The 25016-nt window shown below is 35.6% G+C and overlaps 1 protein-coding gene across 1 annotated transcript; it reads right to left on the bottom strand.

The window, feature by feature from the left end:
* Positions 1 to 622: 622 nt before the first annotated feature.
* Positions 623 to 22029, bottom strand: pont (RuvB-like helicase pontin). The gene is made up of 11 exons (XM_089238801.1): positions 21777 to 22029; positions 18674 to 18760; positions 16259 to 16391; positions 15279 to 15362; positions 10332 to 10489; positions 9965 to 10009; positions 8936 to 9104; positions 8480 to 8678; positions 7131 to 7233; positions 3300 to 3391; positions 623 to 879 (listed from the first exon to the last, which is right to left on the bottom strand). Exons 1-11 carry the CDS (start codon positions 21921 to 21923, stop codon positions 723 to 725), a joined length of 1374 nt encoding a protein of 457 aa, XP_089094927.1. The 5' UTR covers positions 21924 to 22029; the 3' UTR covers positions 623 to 722.
* Positions 22030 to 25016: the final 2987 nt, after the last annotated feature.

The raw sequence follows: 25016 nt of genomic DNA, 5'->3' as shown, positions 1-25016 counted from the left end.
GTTCCACCATGGCTATATATAGGACACTCTACTCTTCTTCTAATTCACCTGTCTTGAGTCGTTGAAGCCACAATCCTGTCGACTTTGCCAGTACTTTTCCCCCCCGTCTTCTTATCGGCCGTAGGTCCTCGGCTGTACTACTGCGATTTCAGGGCGAAATAACTGGGTTCTAAACTTCCAGAAGAAAACACTTTATTTCATTTATTATCCAGTATCCCCAACGAAACCATCATGTCTCTTCGGTACAAACTTTCACGCTACTCTTTTTTTCGAATGTTCCTTTTCGTTTTTTCTTTCTCTCGCGACTTCTGTTTCGCCCAGGCCTTCTTCCAACTCTTTTCTTCTGAACCTTACAATAAGGAATATGCATATTCATGCATTTCTCCCCCCTCCCCCACACTAGTTTTATCTCATATTCCTTACTGATTTTTATCATTTTTTAATTCTTTTACAAAGATCTATAAATAGTAGCTCGCTCGAGAACATGCTAGATTTTTTTTGCTTCTATCAGTGAACTCAACTACAAAATCTTAATAGCTCCAGAAAAAATATTTTGAATTGATAAACAGGAAAAATTGCAAAACAAGCTTTTAAGGGTGGCATATCATTATCAGATGCACAATGAGCACTGCCAAAAACTTTTATTCAAGCTTAGTAGCATACAACAAATGGCAAAGTGAAGATATGTGTTTGTACAAGAAAAGATGTGGGATTAAAGTGTTTCATTTCATATATTTCTCTTTCTTTTCGATCAATAATTTTGCAGATGTCTTCGCATCTAGGAACAAGGCTTTGATTTCTTCAATGTCCTCTTTCTTGATTGAACGATTACGAGTTTTGGCCAACACACTTGCTGGCTGCAAAAGCTGGACAGCATACCTGAATGGGAGATAAACATTGGATACACACATTGGCCACAAAAATAATGCGTTGAAACCAGTTCTGAACAAATCTTTATCATCCGAGAAATTTTTTTCCCCCACCCATATGCTTGATGTGAAATATAGACAACAAATAAAAATTTAATTCACCAGATTTGTAGCACACATATTTTTATTATGTGCAAATTTGGTATATGTGTATTCTTATTTCATGAGCTACCTTACCAAAATATCGATAGTTGGGTTTTTGAACAAGCAGGGGCGCCAAATCCAAGTTGAAAGGGCAGAAAAGAAGCTGTCTACACAAAAAAAGTGGTCAGGACACATGGGCGAAGATATGGGGGGGGGGCAGCATCAAAGGTGGAGTCGACTGATCTAATGTATATATGAATTGACATCATCATGCCCCCCCCCACCCCAGACTTCCAAGTCTATCTCCGCCTATGGGTCAGGAGGCATTAAAAGTAGGCCCTGAATGAGAGAAGATTTTTTTTTTTTTTCAAACTGCCTATGTTAAGAAGTGCCAGTCTGGTGCAATGCAGAATGCCACTAATCTGCCATCACAAAATTTAAAGATGAATGCTTCTGTTTTCGGCTCAAACAATCATCGTGTCTGGCTGTAGAACTCTCTTGGTCAATGGCACAATATCAACTCTACCATCAAATATAACATATTTTTACCATTTAGAATTTACCCAGGAATTTATCTTTGGAAAGTTTTTGTCTGAAGTTTTGAAGTGGCATTGTGATTTGGCATCTTCAAAAAAAATTTCATCACAGTGTGCAGAACAGCAAAAATACATTCAGCTAAAAGGCCAATATGAGGGAACCTCTCCATAATGGAGACTATGGGAATGAAAGTTTTGTCTGCTAATGGAGTATGTCAGTTAAAAATAGCAAAATACATTAACGCACTGTTTCGCAATTTCAAAAGTGCCCTTTCATGGGAAGTTTTCACTAATGGTGGAGTGTCCTTTATGGAGGTTCCACCATATAGGCAACTTTTTTAACGATGTGGCAAAAAAGCCTCTACAGAACATTTAGCAAATGTGCATGTTTGAAAGCAAATATGGTAAGAATGTAGTAAACCCTTTTTCTTCACTAGAAAACAAAGGATGTAAGTAGTTTGCTAATCGGGAGGTCTGTTGTTAGAACCAATAGTTCAATTAATGATCACAAATTTAATCTACTTACACAGTATTTTTACCTTGTCGGGGACTGCACAAAATCATCCCGCGAGCCAGCTGTTGGCCACCCCTGAAACATATAGTCAAGGTATATGGATATTTTTTATGACCCCAATATTTTTCAGAATGCGGATGTGTCCTTTAAACCCGCTCATGTTCTGTCTGGTACCATTATTTGGCAATGATTTCCATAAGCCAGGTCAATTAAATTTCTGGTGCTAATAGCAGAGGGCATTTGTAATCAGTAGATTTATGTTAATGGGTGTGTGTGAATAAATATTTCATCAGTGTTGCGATCTAGTATGCAAATCGGATGTTAATGACTTCGATTTGCCGTGATGATGTCATTGATACATTGTTATCGAGAGCTGCCTATACAAAGAAAGATCTTCCTCTGTCACACACACAAATGCACTTCAGTTCTGCCTCTCGTTCAATCAAAGTAGACAAATGTCTTTAGCTGTTTTTAATGTTCCATATTATGTTATAATTTGTTGAATAAATCAAGCTTTTAACTACTACTACTAAACCAGACATGCACCTCATCCATATTCCTCTGCGAACTTCTAACAAATTGGTACATGTTGGAATGTGTGAGTATGTATAGTGAACCTTTCATGAAGTTAGTTTCTGTGTAATGGTTGTTATGCGTAGTGCTGCCATCTGCAATCAATTTTTTAAACTGAGTTTTTCTTAACTCATAGAGAGTGAAGTGTAATGAATGCATAATAGTAACGTTGTAGACCTGTTGCTCTCTACGGCGAGAATCTTTTAACTACTGCATTTCTGCCTCATAAAATACAGTTGTAATCACTATTTTGTGCATTATGTTTAACAGTAGAGAAATGATTTTTTGCAATGTGGTTATTTTCTGGGATGTATATTTTGTTCAGCCCTAGTTGAAACCATCTCTGAAATAAATATTTCAAGAAGTGTACGGATATAGTGTATTTATAAATTATTTAGTACAGAAAGATGTTACTTTTCTGGCCTACAACATATCAAAGAAAGATATATTGCTTACCCAGAATGCAAAAAGACACGAGTTTGATTCCCAATGGAGAGAAATAACTTTTCTTTCCAAAGTTTAGCTCGGCGCTAATATCCAGAAAATCTCTTTCTTTGATAACTTAAATAGTACAGTTTTGAAGTTTTCAAAATTACTATGAATAACAGTATGTGCAATTTAACCTAATAAAAAAAATAAGGTGCAGATGAGAAACAAATCTACCTCAGAGTTGTTTTTGTTCCAATGTCACCAAGTGCAATCAATGATTCATCGTCTATTTCAAGGCCTTCTGTCTGTGCACGTATCTTGATAATCTATGGTACATACATCATGACAATTACATTATATAGATGAATATTATTAAAATAAAGTGGAACCTTGATACCCTAAGAGGATCAAAAACATGTCAACTTAAGCAGATGTCAAATTAGCAAGGTTTTATTTAATTTCACCTTTAACAGTTTTTAAAAATTGATTATGCATGTATATGTGCCTGTATATTGCTGAACAATTGTATATCCCATCATCTACAAATTCATAAAATATTTTGTTCTGGAATGAAAAGTTTTCATATTAAGAATAATAATGAATTAGAGGAAAAAAATATTTTGATTTATAAAAAATCTGTAATGTATGAATGAGCAATGCAAAAACGTGTTTAAAAAAATAAACGATAACTGAGGAGCTTATTTTCAAATGGGAACACATTTCCACAATTACATAATTTACACAGTAGATGTAAAAAACCTTTTTCGGTGGAATGGGCTGCTTTACAAAAGTGTAAAATAGTCTGACATGAATGAATGCCAGAGGCTCTGCCACCGGACTTATCCCATTGCTGAGATCTCTTCCAGCCCAGCTTCGTGGCAGAGTCTGGGACAAAGTGAGTACACCTAAAAGTCTGAGTGTGTAGCTATAGTCCATTTCAGGTTAACTTAGCAGTGAAGAGGAAGCTACGAGGGGACCGAATCACTCGCTGCTATGACAATGAAAGCCTCTTAACCTATGTATCGATGCGCAGCCTCGGTAAGATATGGCTGATTCTCGCCAATCTTGCAGAAAAAAATATTTTTTACGTGTAACGTAATGCTTGTAGAAAAAATTGCAGTCAGTTAGTAGCTAATGAAAAAAAAAACCCCATCGTCGATACTTTCAGAAATTAAAGTGCGGTTTTTGAAATAATTTTTTTTTAAATTGAAAAGTATCTTAGTAACTCCTATTAACCCGGTTTTCACGTTTGAATTTGGGAATAGCCCCAAATAATAATAATAAAACTGATATGGAAAAATTTAGAATTCTTTTACTCACTTTTCTTGCCAAAATTTCCATTGCTCACCCACCCGAACACACGGTATACGTTGATGCCACTTGTTATTACTACAGTGTTAGTCATTTTTTACGGATTCCCATTCTATGGAATCCTCACTTGAAGTTGTAGAACTATCGGATTCTCTATTACTTATTAATTGTTGTTGTTGCTACAACATGTGTTCCATCACGCCATCTACAATCCAAAATTCCTCTTCTTTTTCAATAACGTGTTTTATGCATTATTGCCAAAAAGAACAGAGAACGTTTTAGCATGTCTATCTCTGGTGAAAAGAAAGATACAACTGTCACAAAAGGAAAAAAATACATTGCAAGCCTAAACCATTGTGGGTCTCTCTCTCTCTCTCTTGCTTATTTATATTATCTGGAGACACACTGAAGGGGCATCTGGAGGAACAGCCTCTGCTGTGGGGGAGAAGATGGCATTGGTGTGGGTAAAAAGAGACATTACTTATGTCAACACCCTCCGCTATCGGCTATTGGATTTCAGAAACCCCCCCCCCCCATCCTACGAACACGGCAAGAATGGTAACCAATATTTTTTCTAATTTAAAATTTTTAAACGAATTGGTTCATTGAATTGAATTTTGGTTTAAAACGATATTTTTTCAGTATCTTTTTCAAAATCATAAAAAAATTTGAAATATTCTATATAAATGATCATCATAAACCTCCGATGTATGGGAACTATATTTTGCGGCAAAGGAATACACTCTCTACCTTTCTCTTCACTGCAAAGTTAACCTGAAACAAACTATAATGTTGTGTTTGATATTTCAGTGCTGCCATCTATACTTCAAATTGTGAGTGAAGTGTAATGATTGAATATTTGTAACATTGCAAGCCTGTTGCTCTCTGTGGCGAGACTTTTTAACGGGGAGATCAGCTCACATTCGCGCCTTGAAGTTGGAAAAAAAAATAGCCCAACAGTTAGCATATGGCAGTGATACAAGAATATTTAAATATTATGTTTCTTTATCGACATTCAAGGGAGTTATCTATATTTAAGTTTTGGTAATGTCTATTTTGAAAGAAAATTAGCAAAAATGTGTTAACTTTTGATTGAAATTGGAGCCGGTTAAGTCTAAAAAACTGGAAATTTTACCCCACCTTTGATTCCAGGTGGTTTCCCCTTAGCCAAGGAAAAAGGTACCCTTATTACTCTCTTAGCATAAGAAACAATCATTCCACAGTGGCATGACAGACACCTCCACTAAGCAAACAAAATTTTCTGTCCCCATGGGTGTCCATTATCGAGAGGTTCTACTGTAAAATATGACTTTGAAAGTGCTTCTGAAAAATGTGCCGTTTTGAAAAAAAAATCCCTTAAAGCCAGTAGGACAATCACTTTGTTACCTTTTGAATAAAAAAAAAAAAAACCAAATTAATGAACAGTGTGAATATGTTCCATTTTAGTAGAAACGTTGAACTTTATATATATTGTAATTTCTACCAAAAATATTCCAGTTGGAATAAACTGTTGTATAACCTCACAGAGCTCATCCCAAAAATTTAAAAAATATTAAAAAAGTGCATCTCGAAAAACATTGGTAACTGTAATAAATAAACTTATCCATTTAAAAGGCTGAAATCGAGAGGGGGTTATTTTGCTATCATGTAGCGGTAAAGGGGCTTTTGTAAACACAAAATTTTTGTCTCTCCAGTGAGTAAACGGTTTGGGCATTTTCACTCCAGTGCTTAGTTTATGTATCTACACTTTTAACGCAATAAATAATCTATTATTAATATTAAACCAGTTCTTGAAACATTATAATAGTAACATTCCCTTTAAAAATAAGCTCCTCAACTAAATTAAATATTTAATTTAATCATAACTAAATATTTCCAAAATAAATTTTCTCCTCCAACTTAAAACATTTCATCTAGCTTTCTCGACCATCTCGCTCAAAAATTTCAGAAATCATTCACATCTGTGGTTTTTGCAGTCTACAGTTGAGTTCTCAGATTCCAAACACAGGAATGATGAGAGCAACCCTACCCAAAGGTGTGGGGAAGAAACTGACACATATCAATCAATAAACAAATAGCAGAAATAATGAAACTACAATGCAAAACATTCTTCTTTAGGGCAGCTTAGTATGACTAATTTTCATGGTACCAACTCCTACTAATGCTCATTGAGATTTCCCATTTAAAGCATTTTCCTGCTTTCATTTTTTCACAATGGTTTTTTGGAAAACGTTATATGCGGGATCAATTGTATATGATTCATAAATCAAAGGTTGATTATCATGAGTTTTTTCATGAAAAAGTATTTTTAATTCTTCTTTGTCAAAGTAATGAAATGTTCTTCTCTAAATTCCTTTCACCTCTTTTATAAGATTGTTTCAATTATATAGGTATTCTTGTTTCAATCTATGTCAGTCATTCCTAACCTTTTTGACTTGCAGAGCCCTTTTATAAAATAAATTTCTATGAAAGAGCTCCTTTGGCCTCTTATTTTTAAATTTATCTACCAAATTTAACTATTTATTTCATTTTCCAAGTGGCTGAGATGCCTCCAGGAAGTGTATGCCGAGCTCAGGTTGGGAATTGCTGATCTAACGTGTAACTTATGCAGCCCTCCAGTAAGTGAAAAGTCACATGCTGTTTTATAACAGCATATTACACACACACACAGTTCCACATCATTCATAAATTGAAAAAAAAAAACCCATAAAAAATATATATGGTTCATAAAAAGATAGGTTTATTTTTCCTTACCTGCATCATTTCAGCTGGAGAATATGGAATAGTGCATATGATCATTACTCTATCCAGTAAATCTAGAGGTATGCCATGTGGTGAAATAACATCCTCTGTTCCTCTTCAAATGGAAAGCATGAGAAAAAAAATTAATAACCTGCCATTGGGAAAATACTAAAAGATGAATAAATTACACATAGCTGCTAAATTTCCCAAACCCAAATTTCTACTCCACTCCCGGAAAAATACTAATATCGCCTGAATTTTGACTAAAATAGTAAAAACCCTACTTTGGGGAAAAAATTATTCCCAAAGAATTTACCCTGAAAAAAAGAGAGTTGCTTTTGTTTTAACCCCAGAAATGTCACAAGCCTAATATAAACTATCACTATTGCTTCAATTTGCAAAACAATTTGAGGGAAAGACAAAATTTTCCAAAGAGCGAGTGTTAGTTTGGCTTTTTGACATCCAAAATTGGCGAGATGACTTGCTTGTGCTTTGACTATATGTTCCATTTAGGTACGGTGGAGATTTTTTGTTCACATGACTTGACTTGATAGTAGTAATGATAGGTAAAAAAATCTACTGGTTGGCAATAATTGGTGACTTGGTGCTGATCATGATGGTTTGCACAATGTCACATTTTTGCAAAGGAAAAAAATTTCTTCAATTTTACTTTTATTAATGAAAAATCTCTACATAGTTTTTCAAAAATCCCTTTTATATTTATTTTTATACAGGATTTGGATCTGCACGAAAACCTCTCATTCTCCAAAGTTGGCAGCCATGTCATTGATCAAAACAGTAAAACTTGTTTCAGTTGGACACCTATAGCTCTATTAAAATTTACCCAAACTGAAGTGAAAGAACCATCATTTAATCGAGTCAAAATTTTGCTAGTCTTGCAAATCACTCATAACCAAAGTTCCACTGTATTCTTTTTCAACTTCAGGGAGTTCAGCCGACTTTAATGATAATACACAATCCTTGAAGTCACAGCTGACCTCCTGAGGTTAAAAAACAAAAAAAATATCTGTAACGACAAAAAACAACCCCTACTTTTGTGCTATCTGGATTTGAAAGGGATACGAGAACTGAAAATGATAACAGATATTATAATATTAAACTGATGGCCAAGATGATAAAATTTCTGAACAATTGATCATCCCATTTCTGGAATAGATGTGATTCTGTTACCTCTATCCCTTCGACAAACTGATGCATAGATTACATTTTTGCCCCAAAAACAGAAGAATAGACAATTTAAAAGTATAACTTACATCAGGAAAAAGAAAGAATTTCAACATATTTACATTAAACTATGTGAATGTAAACAACAGAAATGATAGATAAATATAATCCCTCACCTCACAGTACATTTTCCTCGATTTGTAGCAAATATCACGATGGGAGCTATCGTGGATTCAAGAGCCCTATGTAAATAAGTAAAGCACTCAATATCCAGCATATGGACTTCATCTATGAACAATACACCGGGTACCAGTTCAGCAATTCCTTGGTCGATGTACTTGTTCACAACTTTGTTTATTTCCTTTCGAAGTTTATCTGAGAAGAAAACAAAAAAAAAAGAATACTCAGGACTCATTTGAATTTAAGAATAAACAAAACATATTTATTGACTGAAAAAAATACATTTTCAATTTTATTTATTCATTATCTGAGCTGGTGTTTCTTTAAAAACTATTTTATACGACAATATATGATTACTGGCATAACTATTTATGAGTAAATGAATTAAAACTGACAAATAAAAATTCACACAAATAAATTAAAACATATTTGTATATTCATTCAAAACTTACCAGTGATTTCTGTTTTTCTGGGTTTCAACAGTTGTCCCACCATTGAGAGTATATCGTGACCGCCCTGAGGCCTGGCATTAGCAACATCCAAGTCATGCAATGTCACATCTTGTATAACTTCTTTCTTCTTATGAACGTCTCCTTTAGGAACTGGTACATATTCCTCAGCCTAATCATAGCAACACAGGAAGCTATTAATGTTTGGTTAAAACAATTTTTTTTCAAGTGGGAGGAAGAGCTAAAGAAAACCTCAATAATATTTCCAGCATAAATTTTAATTTTATTAGAAGTTGAAAAGATTCTGTTAGTCCATTCTGGCTCAAGTGGTTTCACATCAAAACATTGAAAACAAAAACCTTGCTTGTCAAAACACAATTTTGATAAAAACATTGCCAAATGAAAAAAAAAAAAAAATTGAAATTAGAATGAAAATTTTCTCATCCTTTTTTTGTTCAACTCGTGATCAAAGGGTTGTGCCAAGGTCAAAATGTCACTCTGACCATTTCTACACCCATTTATCGGTTTCTTAGAATTTGGCCTTTGTCAAATAATGAGACAAAGCACATGCTCCTATATGCAGTAATTTTTTTTTTGTTTGAATTCAAATGAAATTTTAGACTGATCCAAGAAGAAATTTTTGGCAATGTTTTGATGAGATACCAATCTCAACTGTTTGCAAAATTTAGCTTATGATAAAAAAAGATCGGTTAATTTACTTTGCTTATGTGTTTTGCTTAAGTTGTTTCATTTTCTTCTTTTGAAATTAGGACTCGTGACTAATGAATTCAATTATTACAAATCATTAATTGCATAGATTATGTAGATTTGTCATTTTTCATTCATCGTAAAAGGGGGAAAAAAGACTCGTACCAAGATATTAGTTAATATAAATTACAATCAACTAAATTTGAACATAATTTCCTTCAAGATATTTAGGTTCGTTCTTTGAAAACGATCATTCTCAAAAACAATACAAATACATACTATACAAACAGAATTTACAGGTAAATGTAGACATATTTAGCTCACCTCCAAATCATATTCAGTGGCAAATACATCAGAGCGACCTTGCCTCTGAAAAATTATGAAAGAGGAAAAAACACTTCATTAGGAATTATATAATTTGTATATACTGAATTTTGTGTGACAAACCTATTTTTTGTTCTTATATTATAACTTGATTGAACGAACTTCAAAGCAAAGAGCAAGAAAACAATTCCTACTCACAATTGAGAAAAAAAAAATTCTGAGTAATTAAAATTTCTTTTTTAAATACAAAACTGCAATTTTTTTAATAACATACATTAAAAAAACAACCTACAAATAATAAATTCATCATATTTATATAAAAAAAGAAAAAAACAACTAAAGGTCATTTAATGTTTGAAAAACTCACCTTGACCGATCCACTGTTAGCTTCAATGTAGATAACATCACCGATTTCTATCTTTTCTTTCAATATATTCTCATGTATGACAGGATCTAGTTTCAGCTGCTTGGTCCCTTTGGTGGTTTTTAATGAAACTATAACATGGCAGACAGTCTTACCATAACCTATTACAGAGAAAGAAACAACAAAAAATATGAATGAATAAATATTTTAAAGAATTTTGTTTTCTAAAAACATATAGATTTCACTGACGACTGCAAAGATCCAATAATCTGATTTAATTTACAATTACAAATCATAATAAAAATTAGGTGAATATAATGTATTTAATGAAGTATAAATAATGCAGATTAATTAGCGATGATTTACGATACACAGAGTGATTATATCTAAGGTTGATTTCAAAACACTAAAAAAAAGAATGATTGTCAGAATGACTTGAAAATTGATGCAAATATTCCTGAAGAACTGGAATTTTGTTAAATAAAGGGGGAAAAAATACTTAAAAATGTAAAATTAATGACATCATCCAATATGTAGGAAATTCGCTCGCAGAATGGAAACAATAGCCAGTCATGGAAAAATGATAACTTAATTATAACATTACACGATTTCATAATTCACGGAAACATCACAAAAAAGTGAAGTAATCGAACAAATAACTATAACTTACTCAAGAAATATTAAATATGTTGTCCACCGTGTTCTAGCTATGAGATGAAAGCACAAAAATTCTTGTTCAACAACAGATCAGAGTATACCATGATCATAATGTGGATGCGCTTGCAATTCACTTTTATTAAATTAAATGCACCCCCACGTTAATATTCCTGAGGAACTTCTAACATATAGGGGATGCGATGAAGCTTCCAATTCACCAAAGTTTGCAATCCAACCACTGTTCATAACAGTTCGAGGTACCCCCACAGCCAGAAGTGGCAAGGGTTAAGGTCAAGCGAACTGATGGCTGGCCAGGTGTCGTACCATCCTGTTATTATCAAAATAGGTCTTCAGCAGCTGCTTTGCTGGTATTGCAATGTGCATCTTGATAGAAGTTGTTCTATCCATACACTGATGCCGTGGAAGTGCCAAAATGATGTGGTCACACAAAATAGATTATACTGCTGGTCAAGTACAGCATCATCTACTTGCACATTTTGCACTACTTGCACTTATTTTTCTTTTGTGAAAGAAATTTCCATTGCTTCAGGAGTATAAATGCAAATTTTCAAGTCATTCCGACCAGTACTTATTGTATAGTTTTGGAATCAAAAGTTTAATTACATTCACCCTGTATCTTATATAGCTGATTATTTTTCATAAATCTGTTACTACTATACAATAGAACCTTGATTAACTGGGCTTAGACATGAAAGTATAAAAAAACTGTTGAATATTAAGGCTGGGTGATATACAGAGTGAAATTTGCTACTTCTTATGGGAAAGAAAATTAAAATGTGCGAGGTAATGTAACTACTAGTACACTAGTTTTTGTCCGTTAGGGGCAGCTGATGTCTATTGGATTATACGACCACCTGCCCCTAGCATGATGGTGTCACTACTGTTGCTGCTTCTTTGTGAAGGGAAAAAGAAACCCTGTGAGATAATACACCACTACATTTAGATGTGTGATGCAATCCTTATTCATGAATTTGCTAAAGATAGAGCATCAGAATGTAGCCAAAGGTTAGAAAATATATTAAGAATGGGAAATTTTGGCTTCTGTATATAACTTTAAATAACTAAGACACTTCAAAATGAATAAAATATATATATTCAGGTCACTTTTACGAGACTTTTTGAAAAACCACTTATACCATTTAAAGATATACCATCAAAATGTATCCCAAGAATATAAAATGTGGTAAAAATGAAAAATTTTGGCTGATAAATGAACCAATATGATATTTTTCAAGGAAAAAATTATATTTAGGCCACTTTTATTTGATTTTTTGAAAAAAAAAACCACTTGGTTTAAACTATAGTCTCCCAAACTTTTTGTTCCATCGCCCCCTTCATCAGAAATTTTTTCCGCCATCGCCCCCCAACTCAAGTAAACCCATAGGATCCTATGTTAAATCAGTAGGTTCTGTCGCCCCCCTTGGACCCTTCCATCGCCCACCATGGGGCGATATTGCCCACTTTGGTAAACACTGGTTTAAACCATAGTTTCTCAACATTTTTGTCCCACCACCCCCTTCTTCAGAAAATTTTTTCTCCCATCGCCCCCCTACACAATCTAACCCATACGATCCCATGTTATACCCATACCTTCTATCGCCCTCCCTCGGAACATTCCATCGCCCCCAAGGGGACATTAACGCCCATGTTGGGAATCACTGGTTGAAACCAAACACTGAATTTAAAACTGCTGAAAAATTGTGGAAAAAACATTGAGCTTGACAAATATGCGAGATGCATATTTATATTTTTCACAATAATTATCACAATATACAACCTCTGACAATGAAGTTCGGTGAATAGTCCTGTAACATTAACGTAGATGAAATGTTAACGAAAGTTACCTTACTGTCCTTCGATCTCATGCAACGCTGAAAGAAGTCTTCTTTTGGGATGGAGTTCAAAAGCCTCGTCACGTTTCGTTGGATGTCAGGAATATCATCAAATCTCTTTCCTTTCAAAGCGAGTTTGAGGCGTGGGAATAGGAAGAAGTCTGGAGGATTGAGATCTGGCGAGTATGGTGGATGTTCAATTTGTACCACCCCCTTTTTTGCCAGGAACTGTTTGACGATATTGGCTGTGTGAGGGCGAGCATTGTCGCGAACAAGAAACCATGAACCTTGTTGTGCGTACTGAGGTCGTACCCTGCGTAGACGTTTCATGAAACGGGTCAAAATTTCAATGTACTTTGAAACTACAAATTCCTTGTGGGTAATGCTTTGACTATCAAAAAAAGGTGATTAGCACAGTTTTGATGCATGATTTTTCTGCTCTGACCTTCATGAACAGTGCTTGATCTTCAGAAACATGTACCAGCATCGCATGAGTTTCTCTTTTGGTGTCTTGCCAAGCTTAAAACAAAACTTTAAATTGATATTCTTTTCGTTCATTTTCATGTTCTCAGTTAAGAACCAACGCACTAAACAAGCACTTTGTAAAACAAGTCTTTCACGGAACACAAACGACGCTCAACTGAACAACGGTGGCGGCAGATGGTCAACACCTGCCGCTACGCAGGTGCAGTGTTTTGCTTCACCAGTGTTGCCAGATCAGCCATTCTTACTTCATTCACCGAACTTTATTGTCAGAGGTTGTAATTTATATATTATGAAAACAATGTGTATTCACTACTTTAGAAAATATTACAAACTCAAATAAACAGGAAAAATGACACAAATATATATAAAAAAACCGGTGCAACCAAAATTAAAGGAATGTCCCATAATACGGGACACAATTGGTCTGCCAATATGTTTCAGACATTTTACTGCTCCTCGCGTTCAGAAAAGTGGAGAAACACTGTCTTAACCAGAACATAGCCCGACCGTTGACTACCAGAACCATATTAAGTTAAAATGTGGTCCCAGTAGCTAATGGTCTCATGAAATTGTCCTAAACAGCATTCCAGCAATTTACATTAAGTATACGACAGAACTTTTATCTCTCATCACTTTTTATTTATATACTAGTTTCTGAAAAGTCGCCACTCTGTTTCTAATTTTTTTAAGGAAATGTCTTTCCACTGGCTCTGTCCCCAGAACATTTTTCAAATTTTAAAAGAACTTTCTATCTTAAAACAAAAATATATTTTTTCACAATATATATTTTTAGGACCAGTACACTTTTATACATAGAATATTTCATATTCTAGGTTTATTCAGGAAAAAAAAGAGGCGAGAGTTTTTATTAAATGTCCTGGCTATTTTTTTTTACAAATATATAACTGAAAATTATTTTCAGTTTACCACGTTTCCCTTTAGAGACATCTATTACTTCTGAAAAGCACATGCTTTCAACATTTTTTTATTCTTTTTTTGTCCAATTTTGTAAGAATGACCCTTATATTAATTTTTATTGTGCAATCGTCATGGTTGTGTTGTCCTCAAGATGGTTCTTCAGTAAAAGGAACAAATGAAAGTAACTGGGAACAAGATCCATGCTGTATGGTAGAAACTTATCACTTGAATCTTTTTGAGAAGTGCATTAGTGACATTAGCTGTGTAAGCCTGAACAGGACGACATTAACTTGTCAACATTACCCTCCATTTGTTTTGAATGGCCCATTGAAAGGCATTAGAGGTTTGGCAATATGCAGCAGTATTAATTGTGATGCTGGAAAATATGTATGAAGCTGATCAGAAAAAAATGCCTTTGTCCCGGAAAATGGAAATCACACATTCCAGAAGTGTTTTTTTTTTATATTTTATTTTTAATACTGAAATTAATGTTTTTTATTTCTTTATGGGTATTCACTGGATGCTCACATTTAAAGAAACATATGCCAGACTGCATTTCATAATTGGCTGGATCTGGAATCATCGCTGCAATCGTAAACTCTTGCCACTCTTGAAACTGTCACAATAATGTGGTCACACAAAAAGTTTTGACCATAATTTGAATTAGTTTAAAAAGACAAACCTGATGTTTTTTTCAGTGAACTAATGATAACTGTAGGTCAGGAGTTCTCAAACTGGTGTGCCGCAAACCTTTGCCAAAGTACAGACACAAAGGTTTTTGAAAAGATTCTTCATTAAAAAAATTAAAGAACTGGGGAGCCATAGATAAGCATTGATTAGGGAAAGACGCCGTGGATGAAAAAAAAGCTTGAGAGCCCCTGCTCTAGGTGATTTTGCTAAATAATAAAATTAAGCCTTTGAATTCAGTCCATTCAGAAAATGGATCAAGATACTCAACACTCAATCTTTCTTAAATGAAATTTGTGAAAAACATATATAACATATATTAGTCTTAAATCTCAAGCACAAAGCTTACCACCCATGGGATTCTCTGTTTCTACTGGAGTTAGTTCTGTCACTTCTCCTTCATAAACTTCTTTTGTTTCTTTGATACGTAAGCCTGGCAAGAAAACAAGATGAGCGCATACTTTTGAATTCATGTACATTTAAGGAGCAATAGATAAACTTGCTTGATAATAGCATGATAGAGAAGAAAACCACCAATAATGTCAAATACCAGATAAACACTAAATCCTGACACGCTTTGGACAATCAATGGGAGCTGTTTCTGACCAAAGTATCTGATTAGTATATTATGGACATAATTAAAAAATTATATAAAAGTGGGATACCTGTGTAATGAACGTTTGTCAAAAAAAAACACCCATAGTGTGCCACAACACACCAGCAAGAACAAAATTCAAAAATTCAATTGTAGAAACTAGGACAACAATGAAACTACATCTGACATGTAAATATACAATTCTGAATGTCTGACCTGCTTCACATGAATATCATCATGGAAAAGTCTTATTGGCTCTTATTTTGAGGATATTAAGAATATATGAATGTTTTTCAACAGCTGGCTGAGTAAAGATGAATTTTTTAGGAAAGGGAGAAAATTCAACTGTCCTTGAGAGGTAACTAACCCTCGTCCTCTCATTTGCTGGGTCAGCAAGGGTAGTTGAATTTGCTCTCTTTCCTAAAAAAATTCTCTTCGCATCAGCCAGCTGTTAAAAAAACCTTTATATGGATAGCGGAGAGTGACATCATCCTCAGATTAATAACATACCCTATTAACAGTTCAAAAAGTGCTTTATGAAATTTACTGTACAGGAAGGACAAAAGAAAAATGTTAACAGGGAAAATGCTCAACCAGAAATGGACACGGAAACTTTGTCAAAATTTGTTGTCCAGTGTAATTTAATGTTAATAGTGGAAGACCATCCTCGTCATTCTACATAACAAATTTTCTTTTTTATTTTATATAGTTTAGTTTAAAAAAATTTTCTTTACCTATGGCCCGCCTGAAATTTTCCATCAAGACTTCGGTTTTTTTCACTTCAGATGAATATACTTCACTTCCAACCATAGGACAGAATGGAACTTTATTTCCTAATTCTTGAGCGACAGCCAATGCGATTGCAGTCTGTTGGGAGCAAACAAATCAAAGGATTAGATTTTCTCAATGATTTTCTTATCATCAAATTAAAATAAGTAGTGACATTCTAAACTAGGCTTAGGCCGGGATTACACTATAAAAGTTTTCTATAATAGTTCATTTATAAAATTTGAAAAATCCAACCAGTAAGCTTATCGGTTGCATTTGCTCAAATGTAACCAATGAGATTTATTGGCTGGATTTTTTAAGTTTTATAAAAGGGATTTTATCAAACTTTTATAGTGTAATCCCGGCCTGAAGAACACAAATACTGAAAACATGAAAATTGTTATTAACGGTATATCAAGCGGTAGAATTATCACCAGGTGCCACCAAATTTACATTGTTGGCATCTCTTCTGAATTGGCATTGTCACCACCATAAAATACATTTTAATGTTTATTCACAGATAAAAAATTTTAATTGATTAGTTTGTTGTACAACACGTTTGCACGCTACACAAAAAGTAGCTTCACAGCAACTCCATCAACACTTTCAAATAGTAGAGAGCATAAAATACAGATGATATTAGACCCCTCGAAAGAACAAAAACCGGTAAAGAATTAAAAAATATATTGAAGGTGATTTTGAGTGAAATACAAAAAATATTGTTGTGGCAGTTTCAAAATCTCCTCCGCAAATATTATTATAGAGGGATTTATCGTAGTAAAGGATATTGTTGCATTGACAGGAGTTTAACATTAGACCAGAGGTTCTCAAACTTTGTGCTGCCAATCTTTGCCAGGGATGCCACAGAGAGACAACTCGGACAATGATTTTCTAAAGAGACCCTTTAACTGCTGTGTGGAGCTGCACATAAGCGTTGATTGGGGTAAAAAGAGCTGCGGGTGGAAAAAAGTTCGAGAACCCCTGCATTACACTATAGGCATTTCCAAATACAATTTGAAAAAATATGGTTGTATCGAGGTTTGACTGCTTGTCATAAGTATAATAGTTCTTAGTTTGTTGTGACGGAAATGTGTTTGATACTGTACTGAATTTTAATAATCAACTAATAAATTTTTGAGGCAAATAAATTCTTATAAGTGCATTTACCAGTACTATTAGTAACACCAATTTAGAAGAGATGCCAAAAACAGCATTAATGCAGTGGTGTGTGATGATTATGCAGAGTCTCGATATATATAATAACTTTCCTCTACAACAATATTTTTTTCCCCCTTGAACTCTACAGAAAGAATAACAAAACCTAAATATAGGCTATATGTACACACACACAGTCCATGCTTATTATAACAACCCCATTGCTCAAAAAACAGACCAGAGATGCCATTGACACGCTATAACACGTCAAATACCCGGAATTTCGGAAAATGACGCATAAAAATTTTGTTCACACGTACTCCAAGACTCGTTCTTTCCTAGTTCTTTTAGAACAAAAAAGTAGAGAGAAAAACCTCAACTTTTTTTCCCTTTCTTTTTTACCATGTACTGTATCATGACCGTGCGACCTTGAAAAAGTGGTTTTACTACTTTGTACACTGTACTGTATTGTACAGCACAATATACATGCAGGTTGTTGAAGAATAAGATGAGGGATATCTAGTTGCTTCCCTGAATCAGGGGCCATGCAATTGTCAAATTTTGGAGTTTTTATTCCCCGTAGATTTTCTCTCTTCCGGTTACATACTGGAAATTACGGTACTTTTGCGACTATCTCCCGGCATTCAAAGATAGCATCTGTACAGCGTAAATTTGCCTTGTTCCTAAAATATTTCGAATGTACATTTTTTTTTTATCATAAAGGATTGGAATGCCCGTTCAAATTGTAAAACTTTCCTGAGATCGTGGGAAAAAAAACCAAATAATATCCAGTTTTGTCATCTAGCCGCTATGTGGTAGTTACCATTTCGAAACGTGAAAATCACGGGGCGTGTATGCAGAATCGGCTTTTGGAAGGACACAAGGATCTATCAACACTGGATTGGTCACTAACATAGGACAACAATTTTAAATTAACATGTAAGCTATAAAAGAAATTATTTTTCATTCCAATACAAAAAAAAACATTTTTAATTTTTGATCTGGGGGGGGGGGGGGGGGAAGGGAGAGAAGCCTCCCTATAACCCATCCCCAAATTTTGCTTTTTTTAAAAATCTGGGTTTGGAACAAGCGATTGTGCAATGGTAATCGGCTAAAAATATGATTTTTTAAGGTCTTTAAATTTTGAGTTGACTATTCCTTTGGAAAAAAACTTCTGGTTGCCACGGCGATCACACACACCCACAACATAAATATGTATAATGTACCTTTCCGGTTCCAGGAGGTCCAGCAAGAAGCACGGCTCTTCCAGCCATTTTCTTAGACTTTATTAGCTCTACAATGATACCAGCAGCCTGTGGAGGAAATAAACATCTGTTAAAGGTATACAAAATGAAACATTGACTGATATCCTCGTTAATGTCACTCCTCAAAAATGTGCAAAAGTGTTTTTTTTATTTTTGGGGAGGAATCCAACAGTGCATGTGCATTTGAAGGGCCGTAACTAGGGATTTTGTTGCTCCCACAATTTTAATATTTGATAATTTTACAAGAGTGTTCTTTTTCCCACCTAAATTTCGCCACCCGGGACAGTTGCCCCCCTAGTTACGGCCCTGGCATTTGCATATGTATCTTAATAGGTGCAATCATAGATCATCCAAACTAAGTGATAAATCGGCAATAGGTGAATGTGCAATGAATGTTGAGCATCTGCTAAAAGCTTTGGTGAAACCTTTTTCTTTTAAATGGAAGTCTTCGCATTTGCATTTATAAAAAAAATTAAAACCACATTTAATCATCCACCACTTCACAGTAGGTAGGATAGAATCTGAACTATTGGGATATGAAACTATAAACAATGAACACTTGATTGAACACAGCTTTTCCCTGGAACATGTTGAGTGCAGGAGGGCTACCAGATTCTGAAACTTCGAAATAGAGATGCACACTTGCATAGCCCAGCCTAGAGACCCTGGTGCAAGATGTGGGGATATGAAAATGAACTCCTCTCCTTCCTGCGTGCGGGAGTTCTGTTCATACACAGCGACTAGCAACTTTCAGTGGTTTTCCCAATTTCAAAGCGCAAATGCGAAGTGATATTCCACTTAGTCTCTCCACATTGAACATTGAATGTGGAGAGACTAAGTGGAACACCACTTCGCATTTACGCCTTGAAATCGGGAAAACCACTGAAAGTTGCTAGTCGCTGTGTATGAACAGAACTCCCGCACGCAGGAAGGAGAGGAGTTCATTTTCATATCCCCACATCTTGCACCAGGGCCTCTCCACAGAAAGCAACCACGCCTATAACATCTAAAACATTAATCATACAGGAATAGGGATGAAGTGCATGTACGGTTTAGAGTATATATGCTTAACCCATAATCCGTGGGGCAAATGTGGCTTGTTACCTTCAACATAATTTTATAAAACTGAACAAAACACAATTATAGAGGCAGGCTGCAACACATTTCCAGATTACTTGAGTAATCCACGGCTCATTTACAGATAATTTAAGTGACGTGTGTCACAGTTCCAAAACACTTAAGCGGTACAATTCCACATCACTCAAGTTCCCTGCTGCACAGTTCCAGATAATATGAGTGGCCGTGGCACATTTCTAGATGACTTACTTGAAATCACTTGCAGTCCATTCCCAAATCACTTACACGACCCATGGCATATTTAATGATACTTGAGTGACCTGCAGCGCAGTTCCAGAGAATTTAACAGATCCGTGATACACTAGCACTTAGAAATTATGAGTTCTTTGCTTTTGCACATTAGCAGCCAATCAGAGTCAAGCAACTGTGACATCATAAAAACGGCTACTGCCACTTTTCATCAATTTGGCGGCACCATATTTCATGGCGACTTTTTTTGGCAACCACGATTGGTACAGCGGGAAGCTCATGGGACATATAAAATGAAGGTTGTGAGTTCGATTCCCCTTTGAACTCATTTAATTTTTTCCCTCTTTACCATCTTCGTTTGAAAAACTTAATTTCTTATTACATTTCATTTCTTTCAACCATTGCACAGGAAAAATGAGATTTATTATATTATAATTCACCACCAATTGTCAGAGGCATGGGAATAAGGGGGGGGGGTGTTCCTAAACAGCAAACATAGCAAGACGGTCGCCCCCATACAATAAGTTATCGAAAATTTCTGATTTAATCCAAATGTGGTTCAGTTGCAATAAGTTAACAATACTAACAGCTTGCGAAGCGAGCACCCAATGAAGCCGGGCACTGCTATCATTCATTCACAGGGTAGTGACCCATTGCTTTGTTATTGGTTCATAATGAAAATAGATAGATTCATTAGGAAACGAAACATAGAACTTGCGTTGCGGCAAGCCACTGTATTTAATGCATGTAAATATCATTATTATGACCACTATATTATAGTACTGTTAAATTAATGTAATTGTAATATCATCATGTGAACAACGAGACGTCATGACAAAATAAAAGCGAAATCATTAATAGACCCTGGTGTTTGGCCATAAGTTGCCAAACGTGCAGCCGGATTTTTTTACAAGAAATTGTCTCCTATCATATTAGGCATACAGTGATGTTTCTATGACGTCGCAGTAGCTCAATTCTGATTGGCTGATAATGTGATCAAGTATAAAGAGTACACAATTTCTAAGCGCTAGTCCGCGGTACATTAACTGATTACTTAAGTGGCCCGTGACGTTCCCAATCGACCAATCACGCTTATGCACAGGTTTTGACCTATCGCATTGTGCAAACTCAATCGCCATGCCAGCATTTTCTTCACAGCTCAACTTTGCTATCTCACTTCGCATTTTAACACTAACATCTGAGGTTGTGCTGTCGCTTTACCTGCAAAAATTTTAATCGCAAAATTTAGAAAAAACAAGAACCATTCACGTAATTTTTTCCCGATTGTGACAAAAAAAGCCTTCCAAATTCACACATGCACTTTCACCTTACACATACATAACTTCCTTGTCTTTCCCTTCACCAGGGGGACGCAAGGGGCCCCCAGCCCGTATGGTGACAGATGGCCCGCGTTATGGGCAAGCATCACCTTAAAATTCTAATTCTGGCCTGTGACGCTTTTCAAAATAAACGAAGTGGCCCGCACTCTCCTAAATGTTGAGCACCCTTGGTGATTCAGTGGCTGCAGTAGGGAAGCGCCCCCGACGTTTTCTTCACGTTGGCGCCTCGGACTGCTAGCTATATAAGTTGTATTCCATTCTAACGGTATCACATCGATACACACACACACACACACATATATATATCGAGGCTGAAACACCACTGCCTTGTTTCTCGCACAGTTAAATATGAGCTTATCTTCATTTATTTTATATACAAATATCATCAAGGCAATTACTTCACGAGCGATTTCTTGGCCAACCAAGCCGGCCGCCACTTGTATTGCCCGTCCATTTTCGTCCAAGCCCAAACCTTTGATATGACTGTGGGCCGCTATGCGCTGCGCTTTCGTCGTGCTTCTTATTTCTTCAATCTTCATCGTCATACAAAAGCGTATTATTAATTAAAAAGTGTCGAAGTGTTACACAATTTGAAAACCCGAACACATGCTACAATACAATAGTTTTACGTTGCCAAAACGAAAAAGCTGAAAATGATTTTTTCTTACAGTTGAAGAGAAGAGTCTCGCCACAGCAACTAATTTTCTAAAATGCGCATGAGCAAAGTTCAAAGTCAATTTCTTCAAATGAAATGGCGTGTTATCGCTAAATGCTCATTTGATTTTTTTTTTTTTCCGATTTGGAGCCAAGAACGGATATTTAGAATTGATGCCTGCGTCAATGCCTTCTTGCTCTAGAACAGCGGTTCTCGACCTTTGGATGCCCGCGGTCCGGTAAATCTCTTTTGTGTAAGTGAAAGGCCCGGTCATACACACATTTAACAAGAAATTAATGGGAAAAAATGAAACTGCGAATCACTGACGGCCCGATGTGGATATTGTTAAGACCCGGTACTGGGCCGCGGCCCGGCGGTTGAGAAACACTGCTCTAGAAGGTGTTGCCTGTGCTGAACTGTCCATGTTACACACACAACGTTCCTCCGTTTATAGTCTGTTTCAGGTTAACTTTGCAGTGAAGAGAAAGGTAGAGAGTGTATTCCTTCGCCGCAAAATATAGTTCTCATATATCGGAGGTTTAAGATGAACCTTTATACAGAATATTTCAATTTTTTTATAGGATTTTGAAAAAATACTGAAAAAACATCGTTTTGAACCGATGTTTACTTGTTTAAAATTTTTAAATTATAAAAAATATTGGTTACCATTATCAAAAATCCATAGCAACGGCGACGACACTCTGGCGCGATATCCTAGAAAATTTCCCCGCCAATATCACTCGTGTTTTTTCCATTACACAATTGTATACTGTATATATATATTTTTTTCGTTATTTGGTTGAATTTTCCATAATGATAAAATTTTTCATTGTTTTACATGCAGTTATAGGCTTACATAAAAACGAATATTCAATCAGTTTATTTTCTCCCAAAAATAGGCTCAGTGAGTTCAGATATTCACTCATAGATTACAAGAAGTGTTTTTCTTCCACGAGAGCACCGATATTGTTATGAGAGGCCCTCTATGGGTGCAGAAGTTTTGGTTTTAGTTCCTCCTTTTTTTTAATTATTTATTTTTTGCCATGTTCATGGGATAGTTTTAGTTTCCGATCACGGAGAGTGTTGACAGAGTCGCGACTTCCACTCGCACGAACGGACGCCATCTTCCACCCACCTGTTTCTCTCGATGCCCCTTGCCTTTAGTGTCTCTTCAGATAAAATAAATGGGGGGGGGGTCCACAGTGGTTTGGGTTTTCATCTTTTATGTGACAGTTGTGTCTTTATTTTCACCAGAGATAGCCACGCACCACATCAACCGTAACAAAAGACTAAAGCTGCCGTGAAAACAAGTGGCATCGACGTATACCGTTCGGGGAAGGGGGGAGGTCGAGCGACGGAAATTTCGGCAAGAAAAGTGAGTAGAAAAATTCTAAACTTTTCCGTATCATTATTATTATTTGGTGCTATTCCTGCATTTACACGTGAAAACAGAGTTAATCTGCTTCTTCTTAATTTTTTTTGATTGGCGTCAAAAATTTTATTTAACATTAATTTTTTCCATATAAATTGAAGAAAAAATTAAAAATCCCCAAGTTTTTGAGAGCCATGGTTAATATACAGTATTTTAAAATTACATGTTGCTTTCATAATATTGTTTGGATTTTTTTTTGTAAATAAATTTCAGCTGAGGGAAGGGAAATATTGCAGAAAAATATATGACTTTTTTGAAATTTTTAGTGTTACTTACGGCACATCAATGAAGAGTAAGTGACACGCTGATAGAAGATAATTATTTTTTCTAAATTTTAAAACACTTTCTAATCAAAAAACAAAACAAATTATTTCAAAAACCTCACTTTAATTTCTGCAAGTATCGTCAATGGTTTTCTTTTAATTCTATAATTATTACTAATTTAACTGTGCAATTACGTTACACGTAAAAAATATTTTTCTCAGTGAGATTGGCGAGAATCGGCCATACCTTACAGAGGCCGCGCATCGATACATTGGTTAAGAGGCTTTCGTTCCCATAGCAACGAGTGATGCGGTTCCCTCGTAGCTTCCCCTTCACTGCAAAGTTAACCTGAAACGGACTATAGCAACGCTTCGTTTTAAAGATCGTTGCAGCGGCTGGGTGTACAACAATCAATTGTCTACGAGTGAATGCGTACTCTTTGAGTACAAAGTGAATTGAAAATTAGCTACCATATGCCAGCATTAATAAAGAGTGGTGTAGCACCAGCTTTCTTTCAAAATCCGCATTTCCACAAGTTTGGCGAGATCTACGCCAATTCGAAAATGGTCGATGGCATGACGTAAATATATAGAATGATTATCCGAAATCAAAGATGAAGATGGAGGGGAAAAAATTATATACAGTGTGTTTATAGCAAGGGCGTAGCGGGGGGGGGGGGACTTGGGGGGGTCTGCCCCCCCCCCGAAATGTGAGAAAATGACCGAAAAAAAGGGGAAAAGATGGCCAAATCCATTGTTCTGTCACTTTGGTCCCCCTCCCTCCGAACGAAATTTCTGGCTACACCCCTGATATATAGCCATCGCTTAAAAGAAGTTTGGTCCATCCATCTTCATTCTCACAAACGGTTGGTTCTTATATTGTTCCCCCCTCCCCACACCGGCAGGGCTGAGGGTGCCCGTGACTTATTTTTGTTTCCCCAAACTATAAAATTAACTATAGAGGGGCCCCGTCAAAAGTCCCAGCTCCAAGATGTGGGGCAAATGATTCTCATTGGCGCGGTGGCTGTTGAATAAATTTTTACACATCCATTAATCGCCGCAAGAAACGATGCCAAGGAAATAACGCCAATCAGAAATAGCAACCTTTTCTGATACATACGCGCATGCGCATTCTTGAAAGTGATTTACTGTCGGGAGACGCTAGCAACAGTTTTCATTCCTGATAATTTTTTGCTAAATGCATCCCAAAACAGTAAAAATATAAATAAATTATCAATTTTAAAGCATAATTGTTTCATACATTACAATTAATTATTTTGTATTGTAA

This window comes from Pholcus phalangioides, unplaced genomic scaffold, assembly GCF_987345545.1.
Source record: "Pholcus phalangioides strain wild (caught in Gottingen) unplaced genomic scaffold, Ppha-v1.0 ptg000002l_1, whole genome shotgun sequence".
In the NCBI taxonomy this organism is placed as follows: domain Eukaryota; kingdom Metazoa; phylum Arthropoda; class Arachnida; order Araneae; family Pholcidae; genus Pholcus; species Pholcus phalangioides.
Note: the sequence above shows the minus strand (reverse complement) of the source record. Positions and strands in the feature narration are given on the sequence as shown.